Source organism: Symphalangus syndactylus, chromosome 14 (genome assembly GCF_028878055.3).
Source record: "Symphalangus syndactylus isolate Jambi chromosome 14, NHGRI_mSymSyn1-v2.1_pri, whole genome shotgun sequence".
Taxonomy (NCBI): domain Eukaryota; kingdom Metazoa; phylum Chordata; class Mammalia; order Primates; family Hylobatidae; genus Symphalangus; species Symphalangus syndactylus.
The window spans coordinates 104,047,801-104,068,879 of NC_072436.2; the positions used below are offsets into that span (position 1 = coordinate 104,047,801).

Genomic DNA, 21,079 nt, shown 5'->3' on the forward strand with positions numbered 1-21,079 from the left:
AGGACCCTCAGATGTCACACCGCTGGATACAGTAATCAGTGGATCAATCAAAAATCATTTAAAGTAGGGTCAGATCATGAACATAATGCATACTTAAATATTTCATTTCAGCATAAAATTTCAAATGTACATTCATTCACCAATCTTTTGATGTAGGGCAAAGTCTTTTCTCTGAATATTATTTTACTAATTCAGTGCTACTTTGTCATTCTTCATAAACAAAATCCATAATGCATTATCTGTGATTCTAGTTTCAGATTCTTTTTTTTTTTTTTGAGACGGAATTTTGCTCTTGTTGCGCAGGCTGGAGTACAGTGGCATGATCTTGGCTCACTGCACCCTGCACCTCCCAGGTTCAAGCGATTCTCCTGCCTCAGCCTCCTGAGTAGCTGGGATTACAGGTGTATGCCACCATGCCCAGCTAATTTTTTGAATTTTTAGTAGAGACGGGGTTGCATCATGTTGGCCAGGCTGGTCTCGAGCTCATGGCCTCAGGTGATCCACCCACCTCAGCCTCCCAAAGTGCTGGGATCACAGGTGTGAGCCACTGCACCTGTCTCTTTTTTTGAGACACAGTCTCCCTCTGTTGCCCAGGCTGTAGTGCAGTGGCATGATCTCAGCTCACTGCAACCTGCGCCTCCCAGGTTCAAGCAATTCTCCTGCTTCAGCCTTCCAAGTATCTGGGATTACAGGTGTGTGCCACCACGCCCAGCTAATTTTTGTATTTTTAATAGAGACGGGGTTTCACCGTGTTGGCCAGGCTGATCTTGAACTCCTGACCTCAGGTGATCCACCCACCTTGGCCTCCCAAAGTGCTGGGATTACAGGCACGAGCCACCGTGCCTGGCCTAGTTTCTGATTCTTTAATGTGAAGAAAGTACTTAGGTTTTTACAAAGAAAGCTTAGTGCCAAATTCCTAATCTTTATCATTTTCCCCAATTTTTTAGTTATATTTCTACCAAATTTCACAGAAATATTTATCAAATCTTTCCCATATTTTCTTTAGTTTCCTTGGAAGTAACAGCTCTTTCTTTTCATATTCATATTTAATTTCTTTTCACTTTAAATTTAATTATTTTTCAGCAGTTTTGACTGGCATTTTAAATTTTGCCATCAGCATGTCTTTAATTGGTAACAATCAGTTAAAAATGTCCTTATTAATTTTATTAAAATTAGTTTTGAATCTTTGAGAATAAAATTTGACATAAATACTTATTCTCCACTTTTAAAATATTTTCAATATAGGAACTCAAGTCCATTAGCCATGATTTGAAATCCAAATGCTGTGAAAACCAAAAGCTTTTTTTATCATTTATTTGGCAGCAAAACCTGAGCTGACTTGTACTCACTTGGCTCTGATGTGAAGCTAAGTGAGAATGTAGCATTGGTTAATCTTTCTTATTGTGATTTGTAATACATTTTGTTGCAGATACATCTGTGTGTTAATTATGGGGTGCTGCCACACATCTTGCTAGGTGTATTCCTTAATGAGGTTCAGGTACCTTATTACCTTTTACCCAAAAGTTGTGAACTCTGAAAAAAATCTTGGTCCAAGGATTTCAGATAAGAAAGTAAGGACATGTGGCCGGGTGTGGTGGCTCACGCCTGTAATCTCAGCACTTTGGGAGGCTGAGGCAGGCAGATTACAAGGTCAGGAGATCGAAACCATCCTGGCTAACATGGTGAAACCCCGTCTCTACTAAAAACACAAAAATTAGCAGGGCGTGGTGGTAGGCGCCTGTAGTCCCAGCTACTCGTGAGGCTGAGGCAGGAGAATGGCACGAACCGGGGAGGTGGAGGTTGCAGTGAGCTGAGATCACGCAACTGCACTCCAACCTGGGCGACAGAGTGAGACTCTGTCTCAAAAAAAAAAAAAAAAAAAAAGAAAGTAAGGACATGTAATTATTGTTGATAAAAGTGACACTCTGAGACCACCTCTTCCTTCTTGAAACTCTTCCCTTGGCTCCATTGTCACTGCACTTGCCTGGTTTTTCTTTTGTTTTTCTGGCATTTTCTTTTCAATTTCTTTCTTTATTCTTATTCTACTTGTGCCTTAATTGTAACTATATTCCATCTAGTCTGGCTTTAAGGCTTTATTTTTTTTTTAAACTTGTCCTTGAAAAAAATGTAATAATACTTTAGTTATCACCTTTGTGTGGGGATTTCTAGGGTTATGTAATTACCCTTGAACTTGCTCCTGAAATCCAGATCCAAGTTTTTAATTGCCTGCTGAATATCTTTCCAGAGGTCTCTTAGTGGCACTTTGAACTCAGCATGTAAATATGTTCAGAATTAAAATCACGCTCTCTCACTTCTCATCTCCACTTAGTTTCCTTTGTTGCCCTATTATACCCGTAAAGCAGTAGTATCACCTTCCTTCCATTCAAGTCAGAAGCTTCAACAATCAGCATTTGGAAATTTTTGATTCCTTCCTCTTTTTGTATCTCCCTTCACCCACCCCCTAAAATAGCTAATTGGTTTCCATATCCTGGGATTTCTAACTACAAGTCTGTCTCAGATGCCTTTCCTTTTTTATTCCATTCCCAGTTTGATCCGTATCATCTCTGTTCTATGGTATTGTAAAAGACACTTAACATATTACTTACTATCTATATACATTTTTTCTTGTACATAAGTACTGGAACAGTTTTCCTAAAGCACAATTCTAATAATGTGATCCCCCTGTCCAGAGGCCATGGAAACTCACAATTGCTTACAGAATGAAGTCTGAATGCATTTTCCATGGAATGTAAATTTAACCTTAATCTAATCCCAATTAACTTTCCTAATCACATCTCTTCCTCATGTAACTCTCCTATGTCTGTATACACAAACCTCCTTGACACCTAAACATTCCCATTTCTCATGCTAGAATTAATCTCTCCCTTGTCTGTTTTTAAGTGTCCCGTATTATAGTCATAGAACATTCCCATGTGTTCATTCAATCTGTGTTTTCTTACTTGAGGGTAGGGACTAGATTTTTTTTTCCTATTCCTTTTTTTTTTTTTTCTTTCTTTTGAGACGAAGTCTCGCTCTGTTGCCAAGCTGGAGTGCAGTGGCGCAATCTCAGCTCACCGCAAGCTCTGGCTCCCTGGTTCTAGCGATTCTCCTGCCTCAGCCTCCCGAGCAGCTGGGATTACAGACACGCGCCACCATGCCCACTCCAGCTAATTTTTGTATTTTTAATAGAGACGGGGTTTCACCATGTTGGCCAGGATGGTCTCAATCTCCTGACCTCGTGATCCGCCTGCCTTGGTCTCCCAAAGTGCTAGGATTACAGGCGTAAGCCACTGCGCCCAGCCTCTTTTTTTTTTTTTTTTTTTTTTTTTTAGTCACCTTTATAGCAGCAAGCATAACCCTTTTCCTGTGGTAAGCAGAAATTTTGTTGAATTGAAGAATTATTCAAGCCTGAACTGCTTTGGGTGGAAAATTATTTCTGGTAACATTTTTGTTAAAGTACACAGTGGAAGCATGTTAAGTAAATACTATTTTGTTTTCTACATAGGAGTACAATAAACTGTATGTTTACCATTGATATAAAAAATAATATTGGCCGGGCGCGGTGGCTCACGCCTGTAATACCAGCACTTTGAGAGGCTGAGGCAGGCAGATCATGAGGTCAGGAGATTAAGACCATCCTGGCTAACACAGTGAAACCCCGTCTCTACTAAAAATATAAAAATTAGCTGGGCGTGGGCATGGTGGCGCATGTCTGTAATCCCAGCTGCTCGGGAGGCTGAGGCAGGAGAATTGCTTGAACCCAGGAGGCGGAGCTTGCAGTGAGCCGAGATCACGCCACTCTATTCTAGCCTGGGTGACAGAGCAAAACTCTGTCTCAAAATAATAATAATAATAATAATAACAATATTATCAAAGCATAGCATTGGGTAGTTTATTTTGTTCTGTTCTTTGGTTTTGTGTTTTATCTTCTAGGAAAAAAGTCATTTATTCCATTTTCTTATACAGTGTTAATTTTTTTTACACAAAACTTTTTGAATTCTCTTTGTCTAGGTATGTAGTACATGGATTGGAAGTGGAGTTGTCAGTGATCTCAATGATCTCCGTCGAGTACACAATCTTCTTGTTTCTTCTCTGGACAAAGTTCAGGCTGGAAAAGGATCTTCCAGCCAGCTGTACCGAGAGAGTGCCACAACCATGGAAAAACTGGCTGTTCTCAAAGCTTGGGCAGAGGTAATGACTAAACCACAACCTATTGTTTTTGACCCATTTCTTCATCCATGAGAAAATGTTCCTCTACTCTTGTTGGTAAAAAAAAATTTTGTTTTTTAAAAACTAACCCTTGATGTGGAATACTTTTGGAAAATATGTTCATCAGTTTACTGAAAACCTCTATATTGAGGAAGGGCTCTCCTACATAATATGAGGAAATTAGGTAGGAAAAACTAAAAAATATAAATAATAGAAAATATTTTATGCCAAAAATCTTTTATTTGATTAAATTTCAGGAGACTTGCCACCTTGATATTGAGGCCATAGGAGTTTTGTTTGTGTTTTTTAAAGGTAGGGTCTTGCTTTGTTGCCCAGCCTGGACTTGAACTCCTGGGCCCAAACAGTCCTCCTGCCACAGCCTTCCGCAGTCCCAGGCACGAACCACAGTGCCCAGCTTGTTTTGTTTTTTAATAGCTAGTTTTACCTTTTTCATTTTCACAGTCACTTTAAAAAATATCTAATTACATTGTTTTAAATTCATTTTTCTAAATTCCTTCTGCCAGTTACTGTTGAATTCTTATCATCTGCCCTCTAGTATTGAAGTAACTAATTCCTTCCTTTACCAGCTCAGTATCTCACTTCCCTATTTTCGTGGTATTCAGCAACAGGTAACTGAAACCACAGTAAGGGAAACCACGTTTAAGGGAAGACTATTGGAGTTATAATTATTTTAAGCTTTTCCACTAATCTAAGACTAAACTTTTCTCATTCCCTTACTTCCCACCCTCTGATTCATTCAACAAAGTGTTATTTAGCTTCAGCTCTGTCAGGTTAGCAATTGAGAATACGGGGGTGAGATATATTACATTTGCTGAGCAACACAAACTGGTAAACAAGTAGATGAACCAAAGGGTAAGGAGCATTATCATAGGAGAAATACAAAGTGTTTTGAAACACATAGCAGAGGCACTTAACAATAGACTGGAGGCTCAGAAGTAGCCTTTTTGGAGAAAGTGATGTTTACATTGAAACATGGAGGATAGGAGGAGGTATCAGTTAGGCATGAGAGTGAGGAGGAGACTGTGTGAAGCTCAGTGCTGTCTACTCTTCCTCTTTGTATCTTCAGCACCTTCCTCTGTACGTCCTCTAAAACTGTGCACATAGGCCAGGTACAGTGGCTCACGCCTGTAATGCCAGCACTTTGGGAGGCTGAGGCAAGTGGATCACCTGAGGTCAGGAGTTCGAGACCAGCCTGGCCAACATGGTGAAACCCTGTCTCTGCTAAAAATACAAAATTAGCCTCGCATGGTGGCGCATGCCTGTAATCCCAGCTACTTGGGAGGTTGAGGCAGGAGAATCGCTTGAACCCGGGAGGCAGAGTTTGCAGTGAGCCAAGATCATGCCATTGCACTCCAGCCTGGGCAACAAGAGCGAGACTCTGTCTCAAAAAAAAAAAAGTTAATTAATTAATTAAAAAACTTGCACATTTGTGCACATTATTCTCAGGAATATTTAAGGATATGCACAAGGGTTCTGCTACAAGGGTATTTGTTATGGTGTTACTATTCACAAAAAAGTGGAAATAACCTAAATGTATTTCTTGATCTTGAAAGATGATGATATTAAGTGACTAGAAAATTGGGGTGGAAATTATACACACATGCACACACACATTATTACATAAAAAACTGTGAGCATGTTTATATAACTGTCTAGACTGTTAACAGCATTGTATCTGAGTAGTAGGATTATGTGTGGTTTTAATTTTCTTCATTTTGCTTATGCTTCTGATTTTCCTCCTTTTTTGTGTAATATCTATAGGAAAAATAAGCCTAAAAATTTATTTTAAAATAGGTCTGAAAGATATATTCTCATATATTACAGGTAGCAATATAAAATATAGAACCTTTTTAGAAAGCATTTGGCAATGTCTATTCTGAGTCATAAAAATATTTGTAAACACTGACCCAGTAATTCCATTTCTGGGCCTGTATTCTAGTGAAAAATATCCAAAATATGGAAAAGAGGTAAGTTTACAAACATGTTTACTTGCAACACTACTTATGATGTGAAGAAATGAATATCTTTTGTCTTTGAAAGCTGTATTTCATCTTTCTAAGATTCCAATGCTAAGTAAAGAATTAGAAGTAAATATAAAATTTCAACTGTAGGAAAACTGGTAGATACATTATGGGTCATCCACTGTGAGTCATTAAAATAATGGTTATGAAAACTGATATTCACATGGGAAAACGCTATGACATGTTTATCAGTAAAACTAAATACAGAATCTCTGTACAGCAAAATTATAACTTACAAAGATAGAATATGAAAACCCAGAAATTGAGGTTATGAGTCATTTTTAACTATTTTCCCAACTTTTTATAGCATAATTATTAAAATATAAGTCGAGGAAAAATACATACATAGACCTTAAAGTCTTACAGTGACACCCTTGCTTCCCCATTGCCTGCAGACTAAAAACTTCAGCTACTTCCAGCTTATAACCTGTGCTCCGTCTATATGAGAAACTTGCACTTTACTTAGATTACCATGCAGTTTCCTATTTTTGTGCTCTTTCTCTGGCTGTTCCCTCTGCCTGTAAGCTCCCTTTCCATCTTTGCCTATGAGTCAGTCAACTTTTGTCCTTAAAAACTGTCTCACCTTTCTCACACTCCCAAGGCTAAGATTCGTTTATCTGTGATGTTCCCTGAGATTCATTCACTCATTGCATAAACTGCCAAGTGTTCATTAGGTACCAGACACTGTCTACGCACTGGGTAGAGTGTACTAGAAGATACAGCATTAAAAAGATTATCTTTGTAGAAGATAAATAATTAAAACCAAATCTTTAAAAGTTTCTTCTCTTAAGCACCTTTTCACTTCCCTCTTATTATAATATTAGCTTGTGAATTCAATGGAAAGCAAAAACTATGTATTATTATTATTATTTTTTTTGCTTCCAGTCCTAGAACGACAACAAATTCAAGGCAAAAGGTGCCTACCTAGTAAGGATTTGATGAATGAATGGCTGGATATACTTAAGAGTGCTTATTGTGACATTTTCTTAAAAATGTTAGTGGCCAGGCACTTAGGGAGGCTGAGAAAGATGGATCACCTGAGGTCAGGAGTTTGAAACCAGCCTGGCCAACATGGTGAAACACTGTCTCTACTAAAAATACAAAAATTAGTCAGGTGTGCTGGTGTGTGCCTGTAATCCCAGCTACCCTGGACCCTGAGACAGGAGAATCACTTGAACCCGGGAGGTGGAGATTGCAGTAAGCTGCGATCGCACCACTGCACTCCAGCCTGGGTTACAGATCGAGACTCCATCTCAAAAGTAAAAAAAAGTGTAATAACAAAGTTAGGGGGGAAACAAGTGTGTAATCACTAGAAGATATGACTATAATATATTCATAACTTGAGATCCAAAGTCCCTATTTTAGAATTTAGTCAATTGCTGTATATTTTCTCTGTGCTGTAAGTCTGCTTGGTGTAGGAATAGGGGTAAGACACAGTGCTTCTCATCAAGAAGCTAGCAGTGTACCTATACAGATACCGTACTTAGGCTTTCTCGTTAGGTACAATGGACGTAACACTGTGGAGGGAAGACAGTTTTCTCAAGATTTTTATCTAGTGTAATTCTTTTCTTGCTTGCTGTCATTCCTTTGTTTTTTGTTTTCTCATTAATACGTTATTCAGCTTTGTATGTGCCAGTAGCCAAAGCCTAAATGTATTACAAAAACAAAGGAAAATAAATATGATTCAACAAAGAAGAATCTTTGCAATTATATTTTAGGAAAGTTGCTTTTATGTCTTTTTGGCTCACAAACTAGAGAGAAAGGATATAGATAATGTGTGTGACTAGCAGATTATATTAGCCAGGCTATCTGTTGTAAATGCTAGATTGCAAAATATCATTTAAGGTCTGTGTAAGAAGGAGTTTAGAAGGATATTTATGGAAATCCTTTCTGATGTCTCTTTTTGACTCTCAGCTGCTTACTTTGAATGGCTGGTTGTCTAATAAGTCTAGGAAGGTGGAGGCAGAAACAGAGTTGTACCCTGTGGCAAAAAAAAAGTGGGGTGGGGGGTGCTTTGTAAAGTAGAATGAGGGAAGCCAGAAGTAACTCTGAGAAGCCTACTCAAGGAACATGCCATCAGAGGAATAGTCAGAAGTCAGATCAGTTTTTTTAGAAAAATGTCTCCAAAGCAAATGGAATTATTCTTTTGTGTTTATCAGGAAATCATGGAGTTGTATATACTTTTTTTTTTTCTTTTTTTGAGACAGGATGTCAAATCTGGTGCCCAAGCTGGAATGCAGTGGCACGATCATAGCTCACTGGAACCTTGAACTCCTGGGCTCAAGCAATCCTTCTGCCTCAGCCTCCCAAGTAGCTGGGACTACAGGCACGTGCCACCATGCCTGGCTAGTATTTTTGTTATTTTTTGTAGAGATGGGGTCTTGCTATATTACCCAGGCTGGTCTTAACTTCTGGCTTCAAGTGATTCTCAGCCTCTCAAAGTGCTGGGATTATAGGCATGAGCCACTGCACCCTATCAAAGTATATACTTTCTTTTTGTTTTGAAATGGAGTCTCTTTTTGTCACCAGGCTGGAGTGCAGTGGTGCGATCTCGGCTCACTGCAACCTCCGCCTCCCTGGTTCAAGCGATTCCCCTGCCTCAGCCTCTGGAGTAGCTAGGACTACAGGCGCCCGCCACCACGCCCGGCTAATTTTTGTATTTTTCGTAGAGACAGGGTTTCACTATGTTGGCCAGGACGGTCTCGATCTCTTGACCTCGTGATCTGCCTGCCTCCGCCTCCCAAAGTCCTGGGATTACAGGCGTGAGCCACCGCACCCGGCCGAAGTGTATACTTTCTAATATCTATACCCAGTTATCTTTGAAGATTTAACTGTATTTTTATAATAACTTAAAATATCTTTTTTTAATCTTATGCCTTACTATTTTGTCCTCTTAAATATCACATTAGGTATATGTGGTTGCTATGAATATTAAAAAGGAAGCAGAGTCAAAACCAAAAAGAGCAATTAAAAATACTGACGATGATGATGACGACTACGGTACCATCGATGAACTGCCACCAGATAGTTTAATAACACTGGTACAACCTGAACTACCAACACTCAGTCGCCTGTGGTTAGCAGCATTAAAAGATTATGCACTCTTGACTTTACCAGCTGAATTTTCTAGTCAGCTTCCTCCAGATGGTGAGTATTACATCCTGAGTTTTACTTTTATGGAGTTCAAAGTAGTAGTTAAACAAAATAGAGATGGTATAGACTAGCAACAACAGTTACCATAGTAACAGTTTAAATTTCTGTGGCTTAAGTTTGATGTTGTCTCAGAGTGTGTACTCTATATTGAATGTGTAGATAGAAGATACAGCATAGAGCTTTTTTGTTGGCTGAAGCAAACATATTAGCAAGCACTGTTACAATAATAGCTGTATGAGCTAGGGTATTCTAAATAGCTATGGATAACAAATCATGATGCATAATCATAGATGTATATTGCTGTACTGTTCAATGTGTGTATTTTCATATTCTATTTCAGATTCGTAGTGTGCCAATAAATTATGTTCCTAAAGTGCTTTGCAAATTGTACTTTAGTTTTCTTATCAAAATCAGTATAGAAATCATCAACATTTTTTTCTGTTTAGAAAGTGTGTTATTAGTTCCTACTCGAAGAACCCATTCTCCTTCCTATATATTAACAATAAGAATAATGGAGTTCCCTCTGCCCTCTTTTTTCCTTCCTTAATCCATCATAACGGCAAAGAGTGATGAGGAAGTCCTCAGTGTTAGTAGTGGAAACAACAGGAGGTGGAGAGGAATAGCAGAAGAAGAAAGAAACAGAGTTCCCTGGTTATGATAGAAAGATAAGATGATAGGGTTTTAGGAGCCACTGGCAACAATGAAGAGGTAAATTCTGTGACAACAGGGTAAGAATACTTAGTGACAGCAGTAGCAGAGGAAAGGCTGGAAAACTAGCATCAGTGAGGAAGAGAAAGTTATTCCAGTTCATCAGCTACAGAAAAGGGGTTACTTTTGGTGGCTTTATAAAGAGGAGAAGCCCTTTGGCTAGATTTCTCTTTTGTATGTAACAGGTATTTTTGTTAGTGGTTCACAAATGAGCGAACATGTATAATAGTAATGTTTTGGCCGGGCGCGGTGGCACGCACCTGTAATCCCAGCACTTTGGGAGGCTGAGGCGGGTGGATCGAGAGTTGGAGACCAGCCTGGCCAGCATGGTGAAACCCCATCGATACTAAAAATACAAAAAATTAGCTGGGTGTTGTGGCACACGCCTGTAGTCCCAGCTTCTGAGGAGGCTGAGGCAGGAGAATTGCTTGAACCCAGCAGGAGGAGGTTGCAGTGAGCCAAGATCGCACCATTGCACTCCAGCCTGGGTGACAGAGCGAGACTTCATCTGGAAAAAAAAAAAAAAAAAGTAATGTTTTTAATTGATTTGATTGCTTTACAGGTGGAGCATTTTATACCCCTGAAACTATTGATACAGCTAGACTTCACTATCGGAATTCCTGGGCCCCAATTCTCCATGCGGTGGCACTTTGGTTAAATAGCATAGGATTTACGTGCTCAGAGTCTACAGAAGCAGCAGCAATATCTGGTTTACAAAAGCGTTCTACATCTGTCAATTTAAACCAGGCATCAGGAGCAGTGGGTAGTGCTAAATCTTTGCCAGAAATTAATAAAGACAGAATGCATCTGATTTTAGGTAGGTCTGTTATATTAATGTATTTCAAGATTATCACTTCTGAAAATTTGTGTCTTTCATTTTAAAGCTATGGAAAGATTTTGTACAGTATAGCACAGTTCACAGAAGGAAAAGTGAAAGGATTTTTCACCTCACCTTATAAATTGTTAATTGAATTTTTAACCTAGAAATTAAATTATTAAAAACTACTGAAACTACTTAACTGTCATGCTCATTCACAGAGCAATATCGAATAATTTTCAGTAAAAAAACTTAATATGTTTTATATTCAACAACAGGTTTTCTTTTTACTTGGCACTTAACCAATTATCCCATTAAGAAAAAAATGTTTAAGCAGATTTCAGTGAATCCTAATGTAAAATTGCTTTATAAATGCTTTTTTGTTTCTTGTTTTTTGTTTTTTGTTTGAGACAGAGTTTCACTCTTGTTGCCCAGGCTGGAGTGCAGTGGCACGATCTCGGCCCATGACAACCTCCGCCTCCTGGGTTCAAGCGATTCTCCTGCCTCAGCCTCCCAAGTAGCTGGGATTATGGGCATGCGCCACCACACCCGGGTAATTTTGTATTTTTAGTAGAGGTGGAGTTTCTCCATGTTGGTCAGGCTGGTCTTGAACTCCTGACCTCAGGTGATCCACCCACCTGGGCTTCCCAAAGTGCTGAGATTATAGGTGTGAGCCACTGCGCCCAGCTATAGATGCTTTTTTAACATTTAAGAATTTATACATTGTAATGAAGCTTTTAGTGATCTTATGTTTTCTGGGAGTGAAAAGGAACACAATAAGGTGTAATTATGGGATTCATCAGTAGATCTGGTAAGTGAAAATGTGAAAAACTTCCAAAACAATGACTTTACCCTTATGTAAATTAAAAGCAGTTGTTTTCTGTGATACCCATTGTGTCTCTGTAACTTGCCATTTAAAAACTTTGTATGCATGAAAAATTATTTGGCTACCATTTAATGAAAAGCAATTTTATAATGTTTGTAAATTTATTTTCTTAATGTATTATTTTAAAAGTCTTAGAAATAAAAACTTAATATCTTCATAATCAACCTAATGGCATGGGAATTCCTTCTTTCACACATAGCTAATTTGAATATTAACCTAATTGCAAAACTACAACCTTATGTTGAGTTTGGCTGCTTAACTTGGAAACCATTTTGAACTCTACTTTAAGGTATTAATAAATACACGTTAAGGTAATCTGTAAAAACATAAATAGAGAAGAAATATGGGATCAAACAACATAAAGTGTTTTATAAGTGAAAAAACATGTTTTTATTTTGTGCATTTCAGGTGTGAGTATACAGTTTCTTTGTTCTCCTAGACCTGAGGAGCCCATTGAACACGTTACAGCATGCTTGCAGGCCTTACATACCTTGCTAGACTCCCCTTATGCTCGAGTCCATATTGCAGAAGATCAGGTACAGTGTATTGCTGTGATAGATACTTGTGTGGTTTTTTTTTTTTTGAGTATTGCTTTACAATGGAAGAAAGGATGGATTTTTTTTCTGCATTGGATCCTATTTTAACATGATATGAGTACACTGCCTCCCTGTATTTATTCACTCAGTTACTTTTACTCTGTGCCTGGTCTGCCCCAAACATGGTTTGAGGTTATAGATAGTGAAAGCAGTTTCACTATGCCTGAATTAGGAGATAAGTACAGTGTGGTAAGTGCTATTTTAGTGCATGTAAAGCTGCAATTAGAATAGAGAGGAGGAGCCCAATGTTGTGATAGGAAAGCAAAGGATGGTTTCTCAGAGTAGGCAATGGTTGAATCAAATCTTCAAGAGGAATTAGTGAGGCAACACAAGCGGAGTGGGTTTTCCTCTCAGAAAGAATAGCAAATACAAGCACTAGGAGGCATGAGAGAACACGGCAAGTTCAAGGGCATAGCCATTTACTGTGGCTGATATGAATGGAACATCAGGTTGTTAGATGAGGCTGGACAACAAGGTGAAGACCAAATCATGAAGGTTTCTTGATGACATGTTAAAGAGTTTGAACCCTATCCTGAAAGTGGTAGGGAATCATTAAAAATGTTCAAGTAGAGGAATGATGTAACTAACTTTATATTTCAGAAGGATCATTCTGTCAACCCGTAGAGGTAGGTTGGTTTGTAAGAGATGGGAAGGGAGACAGGGAGGCCAGTTATGAGGCTTTTTTCATAATTCCAGAGAAATGAGAACACTAGTGTAGGAAGGCTGAATAAAGGAAGAAGAAAGAGGACCACGATTGGAAGCTTGAGGATAAATAACATTTAAAAATTGAGAAGAAGGAAATAAATCAACAGTGGAAACTACTAGAGAAGTTGGAGGAGAACCAAAAGAGAACAGAGTTATCAAAGACAAGGGAGGAGTTTCAAGAAGGGTAGACAGAGTCTCAAAAGAAAGAATCGAGTAAATAAGCACAGAAATGAGTCTAGGGGAGGCTATTGCTGACCTCCTGCAGAGGATTGTTTGAGGTGACTAGTAGCCAGATAGTAGAAGATCGAGGCGTGAATAAGAGAGTAAAGGAAGTGGAAACATCTAGGCTGGGAAAGGAAGGAGCAAGATACATAGAGGAGGACATAGGGTAGATAAAAGGATCTGAAGGCTTTGGGAATAGTGCAGGGGGGACATGAGATAAGAAAGACTTGAGCATTGTCGTTATACTTAGAAGAGTAGCCTAACTAGAGAGAGAAGTTGAAAATATACGAGATATGATCAGAGTCCTTGAAGAATCCCTAGGAAGTCAAATAGGATAGGATAGGAGCACATAAGGAAAGATTAACCTCAGATTAAGCCTCACATAAGAGGCTGAACACATGATCTTAAGGAAAGAGGTAAAGGTGGCTTTGGTTGCAATTAAGTCTTTTCCCCCTCTTTGAAATTTCAGTTAGGTTCATTGGATGGATTTGGTGTGGAAGATTGTGAGTAAGAAGCTTAAAGTGGGTGACGAAAGTTTGTAGTAGTTGCCAAAGTGAATAGAAGAGGAACTCACCAGAGATTTCTATAATCCGTGGTAGGCGGAGGTGGTAGAAATTCTTGGATATTCAGCTCAGGTTAGAAATTATAAATTTTAGCAGCATTGGACTCTACAATACTGTTTAGCCCAATTATTTCCTTCCAATAGCAGAATGATCATCTTTGAATATAAAGTGCACTTAAATATGTAAATAATAAATTGTTTGTTGCTTGAAAATACATCGGGGTAAAATGTGACCATTTCTCAAGATTTTTACAATGTTCTTATTTGTTACGTAGTCCTATATTTTAATTTTAGCTACCTGATTTGTTTTTTAACATAGGTATTTTCTCAGATTTTAACAATATAAATTTATCCTTTGAGATTGAAATTAATTAACTGTATTTGTATTTATTTGTATTAGCTGATAGGTGTTGAGTTGCTGAGTGTTTTGCACCGCCTCCTATTGACCTGGAATCCATCATCTGTCCAGCTGTTGGTTACTGGAGTTGTACAACAGATAGTAAGAGCTGCTCAGGATTATTTGCAAGAAAAAAGAAACACTCTAAGTAAGCACTAGAAATTACACTAACTTGAAGTAAATCTTATTTTATACTCTAATTTTTAAAATATTAATGCCAGGACATATTTCTGTAGTTCTTACTTTATTTTTTAGAGACAGGGTCTCATTCTGTCACCCAAGCTGGAGTGCAATGATGTGATTATAGTTCAGTGTAGTCTCTAATTCCTGGGCTCAAGATCCTCCTGCCTTAGCCTTCTGAGTAGCTGAGATTATAGGCATACTCCACCAAGCCCAGGTAATTTTTTTTTTTTTTTTTTTTTTTTTTTGCGGGCGGGACAGTCTTACTCTCAAGAGCCCAGGCTGGAGTGCAGTGGTGCAATCTCGGCTTACTGCAGCCTCAAACTCCCAGGATCAGGTGATCTTCCCACCTCAGCTTCCAGAGTACCTGGATTTACAGACACACTCCACAATGCCCAGCTAATTTTTTGTATTTTTGGTGGAGACAGGGTTTTGCCATGTTAGGCTGGTCTCGAACCCCTGAGCCCAAGTGATCCGTCCATCTCAGCATCCCAAAGTGCTGAGATTACACGTTTGAGCCACGGCACCTGGCCAGAAGTTATTAATTAAAAAAAAATTAATCATACATTTAGAAGATTTGAAATTGATTTTATTTTCATTAGAAAGGACCGAATGAAATTGCTGAGTCGACTATTTTTCACCTTTTGTCAATTTCATCTGGTTCAACCTAACATATGTGTTACTCCTATTACAAAATATATACCCAATAAAAATACCTGATAAAGATTTTCCAAGTGAAAAATGAACTGTCTGTTACCTTTAAGGACAGATCAATGCACAGAATTCTAGGAAGGCAGAGAATTATACAGAGAAAGACATGTGACATTATTTGACATTTGCTTCTAAATTCTTTTGAAGGAATTTCCTAAATATACTTGTGTTGTTTTACATACTTTTTTTTGGCTGGAAATTTCACCAAATTATCTTTTACCTCAGATGAAGATGATATGGAAAAAGAGGCCTGTACTGTATTGGGAGAAGGAGGTGACAGCGGTGGTCTCATTCCTGGAAAATCTCTTGTGTTTGCAACTATGGAGCTGCTGATGTTCATTTTAGTACGGCATATGCCACATCTCAGTACCAAGGTGTCAGACTCTCCAAGTCACATAGCCACTAAAACTCGACTGTCAGAAGAAAGTGCTCGTTTGGTGGCAGCCACAGTTACCATACTCTCTGATTTACCATCCCTTTGTTCACCTGCTGGTATGGTATTGATCAGTATTTGGAAATGCATTATATTACAGTAGACAAAGATGAGCTTGCCTTTGATTTTAAGCACTGTTATAACTCAGTTTCCTCTTAAATCTCAAGTGAAAAATAAGAAGCTGGTCTTTTTTTTAAGGTTTTGTCTACCTTTAGGAGCCTATGAAGATTAAAGATTCAAGAAGTCAAAAACCTAAGGTGCTCTTTTCAGATGTGTTTCAAATAAGACATGGAACTACAGGTTGAGGAAAGACAGCGTCAGCAGATAGACTTAAAGTGGAATAACTAAACTCTATTTTCCAGTCTGGTTGCCATTCTTGAGTAACACTGAAAAACTCAAGGCCAGGTGCGGTGGCTCACGCCTATAATCCCAGCACTTTGGGAGGCTGAGGCAGGTGGATCACCTGAGCTCAGGAGTTCGTGACCAGCCTGACCAACATGGTGAAACGCCATCTCTACTAAAAATGCAAAAATATAGCTGGGCGTGGTGGCACATGCCTGTAATCCCAGCTACTCAGGAAACTGAGGCAGGAGAATTGCTTGAACCCAGGAGGCAGAGGCTGCAGTGAGCCGAGATCGTGCCCTTGCACTCCAGCCTCAGCGACAGAGCAAGACTCTCAAACAAAAAAAGAAAGAAAGAAAAAGAAAAACTGAAAAAGAATGTCAGAGGAGACTTTTTTTTTTTTAAGCTCATCAGCTGTTGTTAGTGTATTTTATGTGTGGCCCAAGACAATTCTTCTTCCAGTGAGGCTCAGGGAAGCCAAAAGATTAGACATTCCTGGTCTAGAAGGTAAAAATGGTATCAGATAAAGAGATAAATTTCAGCTCAAAACACAGAAGACCTTTCTACCTCTTAGAGTTACCCTGCATATGTGAAAATAATGAATTCTCCATCTTTGGAGTTTTGCAAGCAGAGGCTACGATGGCTGCAGGTCAGAGTGGTGAAGGGAGTTTTTCCTTTTGTGGGAGGTTGAATTTTCATGACCTAGAATTTTCAGTTACAAATTCTAGGATTATTTCATTTCTTCTTTCCTTGCCCCAATAGTCCTTTTACTTTCCTGGCCTGATTAGGCTGACTTTAGTACACCGAGGATTGATTACATGTCTTACAATTACTATAAAACTCATCAAGTTACTCAGATGCTTCTCACAGTATCTGGTATGTTTTTTTTCCTGTTTTTCTGTCTTCCTTTTTCATTTTCATTACACAGGGCATGAAATATTAAATAGGTGAAGTATTAGAAGTAATAAAACAAGGCTAGCTGGAAAAAGAAAGAAAATACCAATTCTGTCTTTGAAATAATATGACACTTTCTTATTTTCTTTTTCAAACATTGAATTATAGTAGCAGTAATACAGTAAATTTTGTATAAAAACAAGGAGAAAAACAATATTAAACCACAATCAAATGCAAAAAATACAAGCAATGGAAACAACTATAATATGGGAACTGAATAGTTATGAGGTAATCTGATTTGTTTTTCTTTCAGGATGTATGACAATCCTGCCCACAATTCTGTTCTTAATTGCAAGAATATTGAAAGACACAGCAATAAAGTCTGCAGATAATCAAGTTCCTCCACCAGTCAGTGCAGCTCTTCAAGGGATTAAAAGTATTGTGACACTTTCAATGGCCAAAACTGAGGCTGGCGTTCAAAAACAATGGACAGCTCTGATTCGTAGCACGCTTGCATGCATCCTGGAATATTCTCAACCAGGTAACCTATCAGTTTTAAACGTTTTAGTCAGTTAGGATATGTGTTCCCTAAGTAATGAATTAGTTGAATAAGCTTATCAGAAAACTGCTGTATAACAATGAATCAACTCAGAGAGGTATGTTAGTCACATCTTTCAGATGTGAACTTTAATACTCTTTTCTGGATTGTTGACTCTAAATGCCCTTGTGTTAATACTTATAAACATGTTGGGGCCAGGCGTGGTGGCCCACGCCTGTAATCCCAGCATTTTGGGAGGCCGAGGTGGGCAGATACCTGAGGTCAGGAGTTTGCGACCAGGCTGATTAACACGGTGAAACCCCGTCTGTACTAAAAATACAGAATTAGCTGGGCATGGTGGCACGTGCCTGTAATCGCAGCTACTTGGGAGGCTGAGGCAGGAGAATCGCTTGAACCTGGGAGGTGTAGGTTGCAGTGAGCCAAGATCACACCACTGCACTCCAGGCTGGGCAAAAAACAGAGTTTTTTGAAACTCTGTCTCAAAAAAATATATATATATATAAATATACTGGGAGGTTTTTTGTTTTTTGGGGTTTTTGTTTGTTTGTTTTGTTTTTTTTGAGACAAAGTCTCGCTTTGTCACCCAGGCTGTAGTGCACTGGCGTGATCTCAGCTCACTGCAACCTCCGCCTCCCGGGTTCAAGTGATTCTCCTGCCTCAGCCTCCCGAGTAGCTGGCATTACAGACGCCCACCAACACACCCGGTTAATTTTTGTATTTTTAATAAAAACATGGTTTCACCATGTTGGTCAGGCTGGTCTCAAACTCCTGATCTCATGATCTGCCCGCCTTGGCCTCCCAAAGTTGCTGGGATTACAGATGTGAGCTACCGCACCCGGCCGGGAGGTTTTAAATATATACATATATATCTCTCTCCAGAATTTTTTTTTTTTTGAGACAGGGTCTCACTGTGTCGCCCAGTCTGGAGTTCAATGGCACGATCTCGCTCACTGCAACCTTCACCTCCCAGATGCAAGTGATTCTCATGCCTCAGCCTCCCAAGTAGCTGAGACTACAGGCATGCGCCACCAGCCCTGGCTAACTTGTGTATTTTTTGGTAGAGATGGAGTTTCACCATGTTGGCCAGGCTAATCTCGAACTCCTGACCTCAAGTGATCTGCCTGCCTCAGCCTCACAAAGTGCTGGGATTACAGGCATGAGCCACCGTGCCCAGCCTCTCTCCAGAATTACATGTGTTAATATATTTATGTTTTCTTCAAGTTGTTGTTTTACAATAAAAGTAATAAAATAGGAGAGAAAATTGAAGTACCTGTCACTACTCCATTGTACCCCCAGATGGAACTACATGTTGATATTATGTTTTTTCGGGTGTTTTTGTTATTTTGTTTTTTGAGACAGAGTCTCGCTCTGTTGCTGAGGCTGGAGTGCAGTGGCTCAATCTTGGCTCACCATAACCTCCGCCTCCCAGGTCCCAGTTCAAGCAATTCTCCTGCCTCAGCCTCCCGAGTAGCTGGGATTACAGGCACGCACCACCACGCCCAGCTAATTTTTGTATTTTTAGTAGAGACGGGGTTTCACCATGTTGGCCAGCCTGGTCTTGAACTCCTGACCTTGTGATCCTCCTGCCTGGCCTCCCAAAGTGCTGGGATTACGGGTGTGACCACCACACTCGGCCTGATTATGTTTTTTCTTAGAAATATCTATCTATATAAATAAGTATGTTTTCTATATGAGTATGTGTCAGTTATATTAAATATATATTTATATATGTGTTATATAGAGAGTAAGATAACTATGAGCAATATATAGTATTTCTGTTTTAAAATTTACATAAATAATGTCATCTCATTCTGTGACTCAACAATAACTTTTTTTACATCTATTAATGTGAATATATAAAACTCTCATTCATTCAACTCCTATATAGTTTGTCATGTTTTCATCAATTATTATTCATTTCCCTGTCAATGATATTTTTGTTGTTTCTAACTTATCCCAGTTACAAAGATTGCTGCAGTTAAGATCCTTACAAATTTCTCATGCATGTGTGCTGTGAGAGATTTTCTAGGATGTACACCTAGAAGTAGAATCGATGGTACATTTCAATGTCATCAGACATTGCCAAATTGACCTCCAACATAGCTACATGAATTTATGCTCTCACCAGCAAAGCATGATAATCTGTATTTTCCCACATTCTCACCAGTATTTGATATTGTTAGACTTTTTAATTTTGATATACTGTCTTACGGTTTTAATTTGCATTCCTCATTTTCTTAGTAAGCATTAACATTTTTCATGTCTATGTTTAATTTTTGGTGAAATGCTTACATTTTTGTGTTTTTCTTCTGATTGACTTTTTATTTCAAGGTTTATTTCTTTTGTAAAGAAAATATAAAATAACTGAAAACAAAGAATAGTAAAGAAAGATTTGTCATCTCACCTATTAAAACATTTCCACATTATCTAAAACTGCGGAGTAGGCCCAAGAATCAGTGGAACAGAACAGATTGCTTTGAAACAGACATTCATCCACGTGAGAATGTAATATATGATAAAATATAATATATGATAAAAGCACATTCATTACACTTCAATATGAAGCGTAATGAATTTATCAGTTAGCTGTTTGAGAAATAAATTTCATTTAGGCTCTCATATCATTAATCAAAACAAATACCAGATAAAATAATAACATAAAGTGTTTTAAACAGGAAAACAAAGAAAATATAGGTGAATGTTTTATGTTAGAATGGCAGAGGACTAACTGTAAGTCAAGGAAAGATGTCGCAGAGGGCAATTTTACTGTTTTGGTCTATATAGAAATTAGATGGGGTGTGGTGGCTGACGCCTATAATCCCAGCCCTTTGGGAGGCTGAGACAGGTAGATCACTTGAGCAGAGGAGTTTGTGACCATTCTGGGCAATATAGTGAGACCCTGTCTCTACAAAATAAAAAATAAATATTTAGCAGGCATGGTGGCACACACATGTGGTCCCAGCTATTTGGGAGGCTGAGGCAGAAGGATCACTTGAGTTCGAGAAATCAAGCCTGCAGTGAGCCATGATGGTGCCACTGCACTCTGGTCTGGGTGAGAGAGTGAGACCCTATCTCAAAAGAAACAAACAAACAAAAAAATTAACTTCTACCCATCAAAACACCTTACATTAAATGGTAGATGAAAAAAAGACAGCTGAAAAACTGACAATAATATTTATGTCTGTGTTGATAATATACAAAGAGTTCTTAGAAAAAATTCACTTACTAACCAATAGGTGAAAGAAGAAGGAGGCCGAACGCAGTGGCTTACGCCTGAATCCCAGCACTTTAGGAGGTCAAGGCGGGTTGATCACTTGAGGTCAGGAGTTCGAGACCAGCCTCAATGGTGAAACCCTGTTTCTACTAAAAATACAAAAATTAGGCCAGGCACGGTGGCTCACGCCTGTAATCCCAGCACTTTGGGAGGCTGAGGCGGGTGGATCACCTGAGGTCAGGAGTTCAAGACCAGCCTGACCAACATGGAGAAACCCTGTCTCTACTAAAAATACAAAATTAGCTGGGCGTGGTGGTACATGCCTGTAATCCCAGCTACTTGGGAGGCTGAGGCAGGAGAATCTCTTGAATCCAGGGATGCAGAGGTTGCGGTGAGCTGAAATCATGCCATTGCACCCCAACCTGGGCAACAAGAGCAAAACTCTGTCT

At 38.9% G+C, this 21,079-nt stretch overlaps 1 protein-coding gene across 6 annotated transcripts in view; it reads left to right on the forward strand.

Moving 5' to 3' along the window:
* The window catches only part of HEATR5B (HEAT repeat containing 5B), a 108,685-nt gene that overhangs the window by 68,668 nt on the left and 18,938 nt on the right, over positions 1 to 21,079 (forward strand). For 5 of the 6 annotated variants that reach the window (XM_055240677.2, XM_055240679.2, XM_055240682.2 and 2 more), the window contains 7 exons: positions 4,012 to 4,191; positions 9,161 to 9,398; positions 10,675 to 10,929; positions 12,224 to 12,351; positions 14,301 to 14,445; positions 15,414 to 15,680; positions 17,171 to 17,398. In XM_055240677.2, the coding sequence (XP_055096652.1) occupies positions 4,012 to 4,191; positions 9,161 to 9,398; positions 10,675 to 10,929; positions 12,224 to 12,351; positions 14,301 to 14,445; positions 15,414 to 15,680; positions 17,171 to 17,398 (1,441 nt within the window). The remainder of the gene's footprint in view (positions 1 to 4,011; positions 4,192 to 9,160; positions 9,399 to 10,674; positions 10,930 to 12,223; positions 12,352 to 14,300; positions 14,446 to 15,413; positions 15,681 to 17,170; positions 17,399 to 21,079) is intronic. The other variant, XM_055240683.2, reaches the window with a different exon arrangement.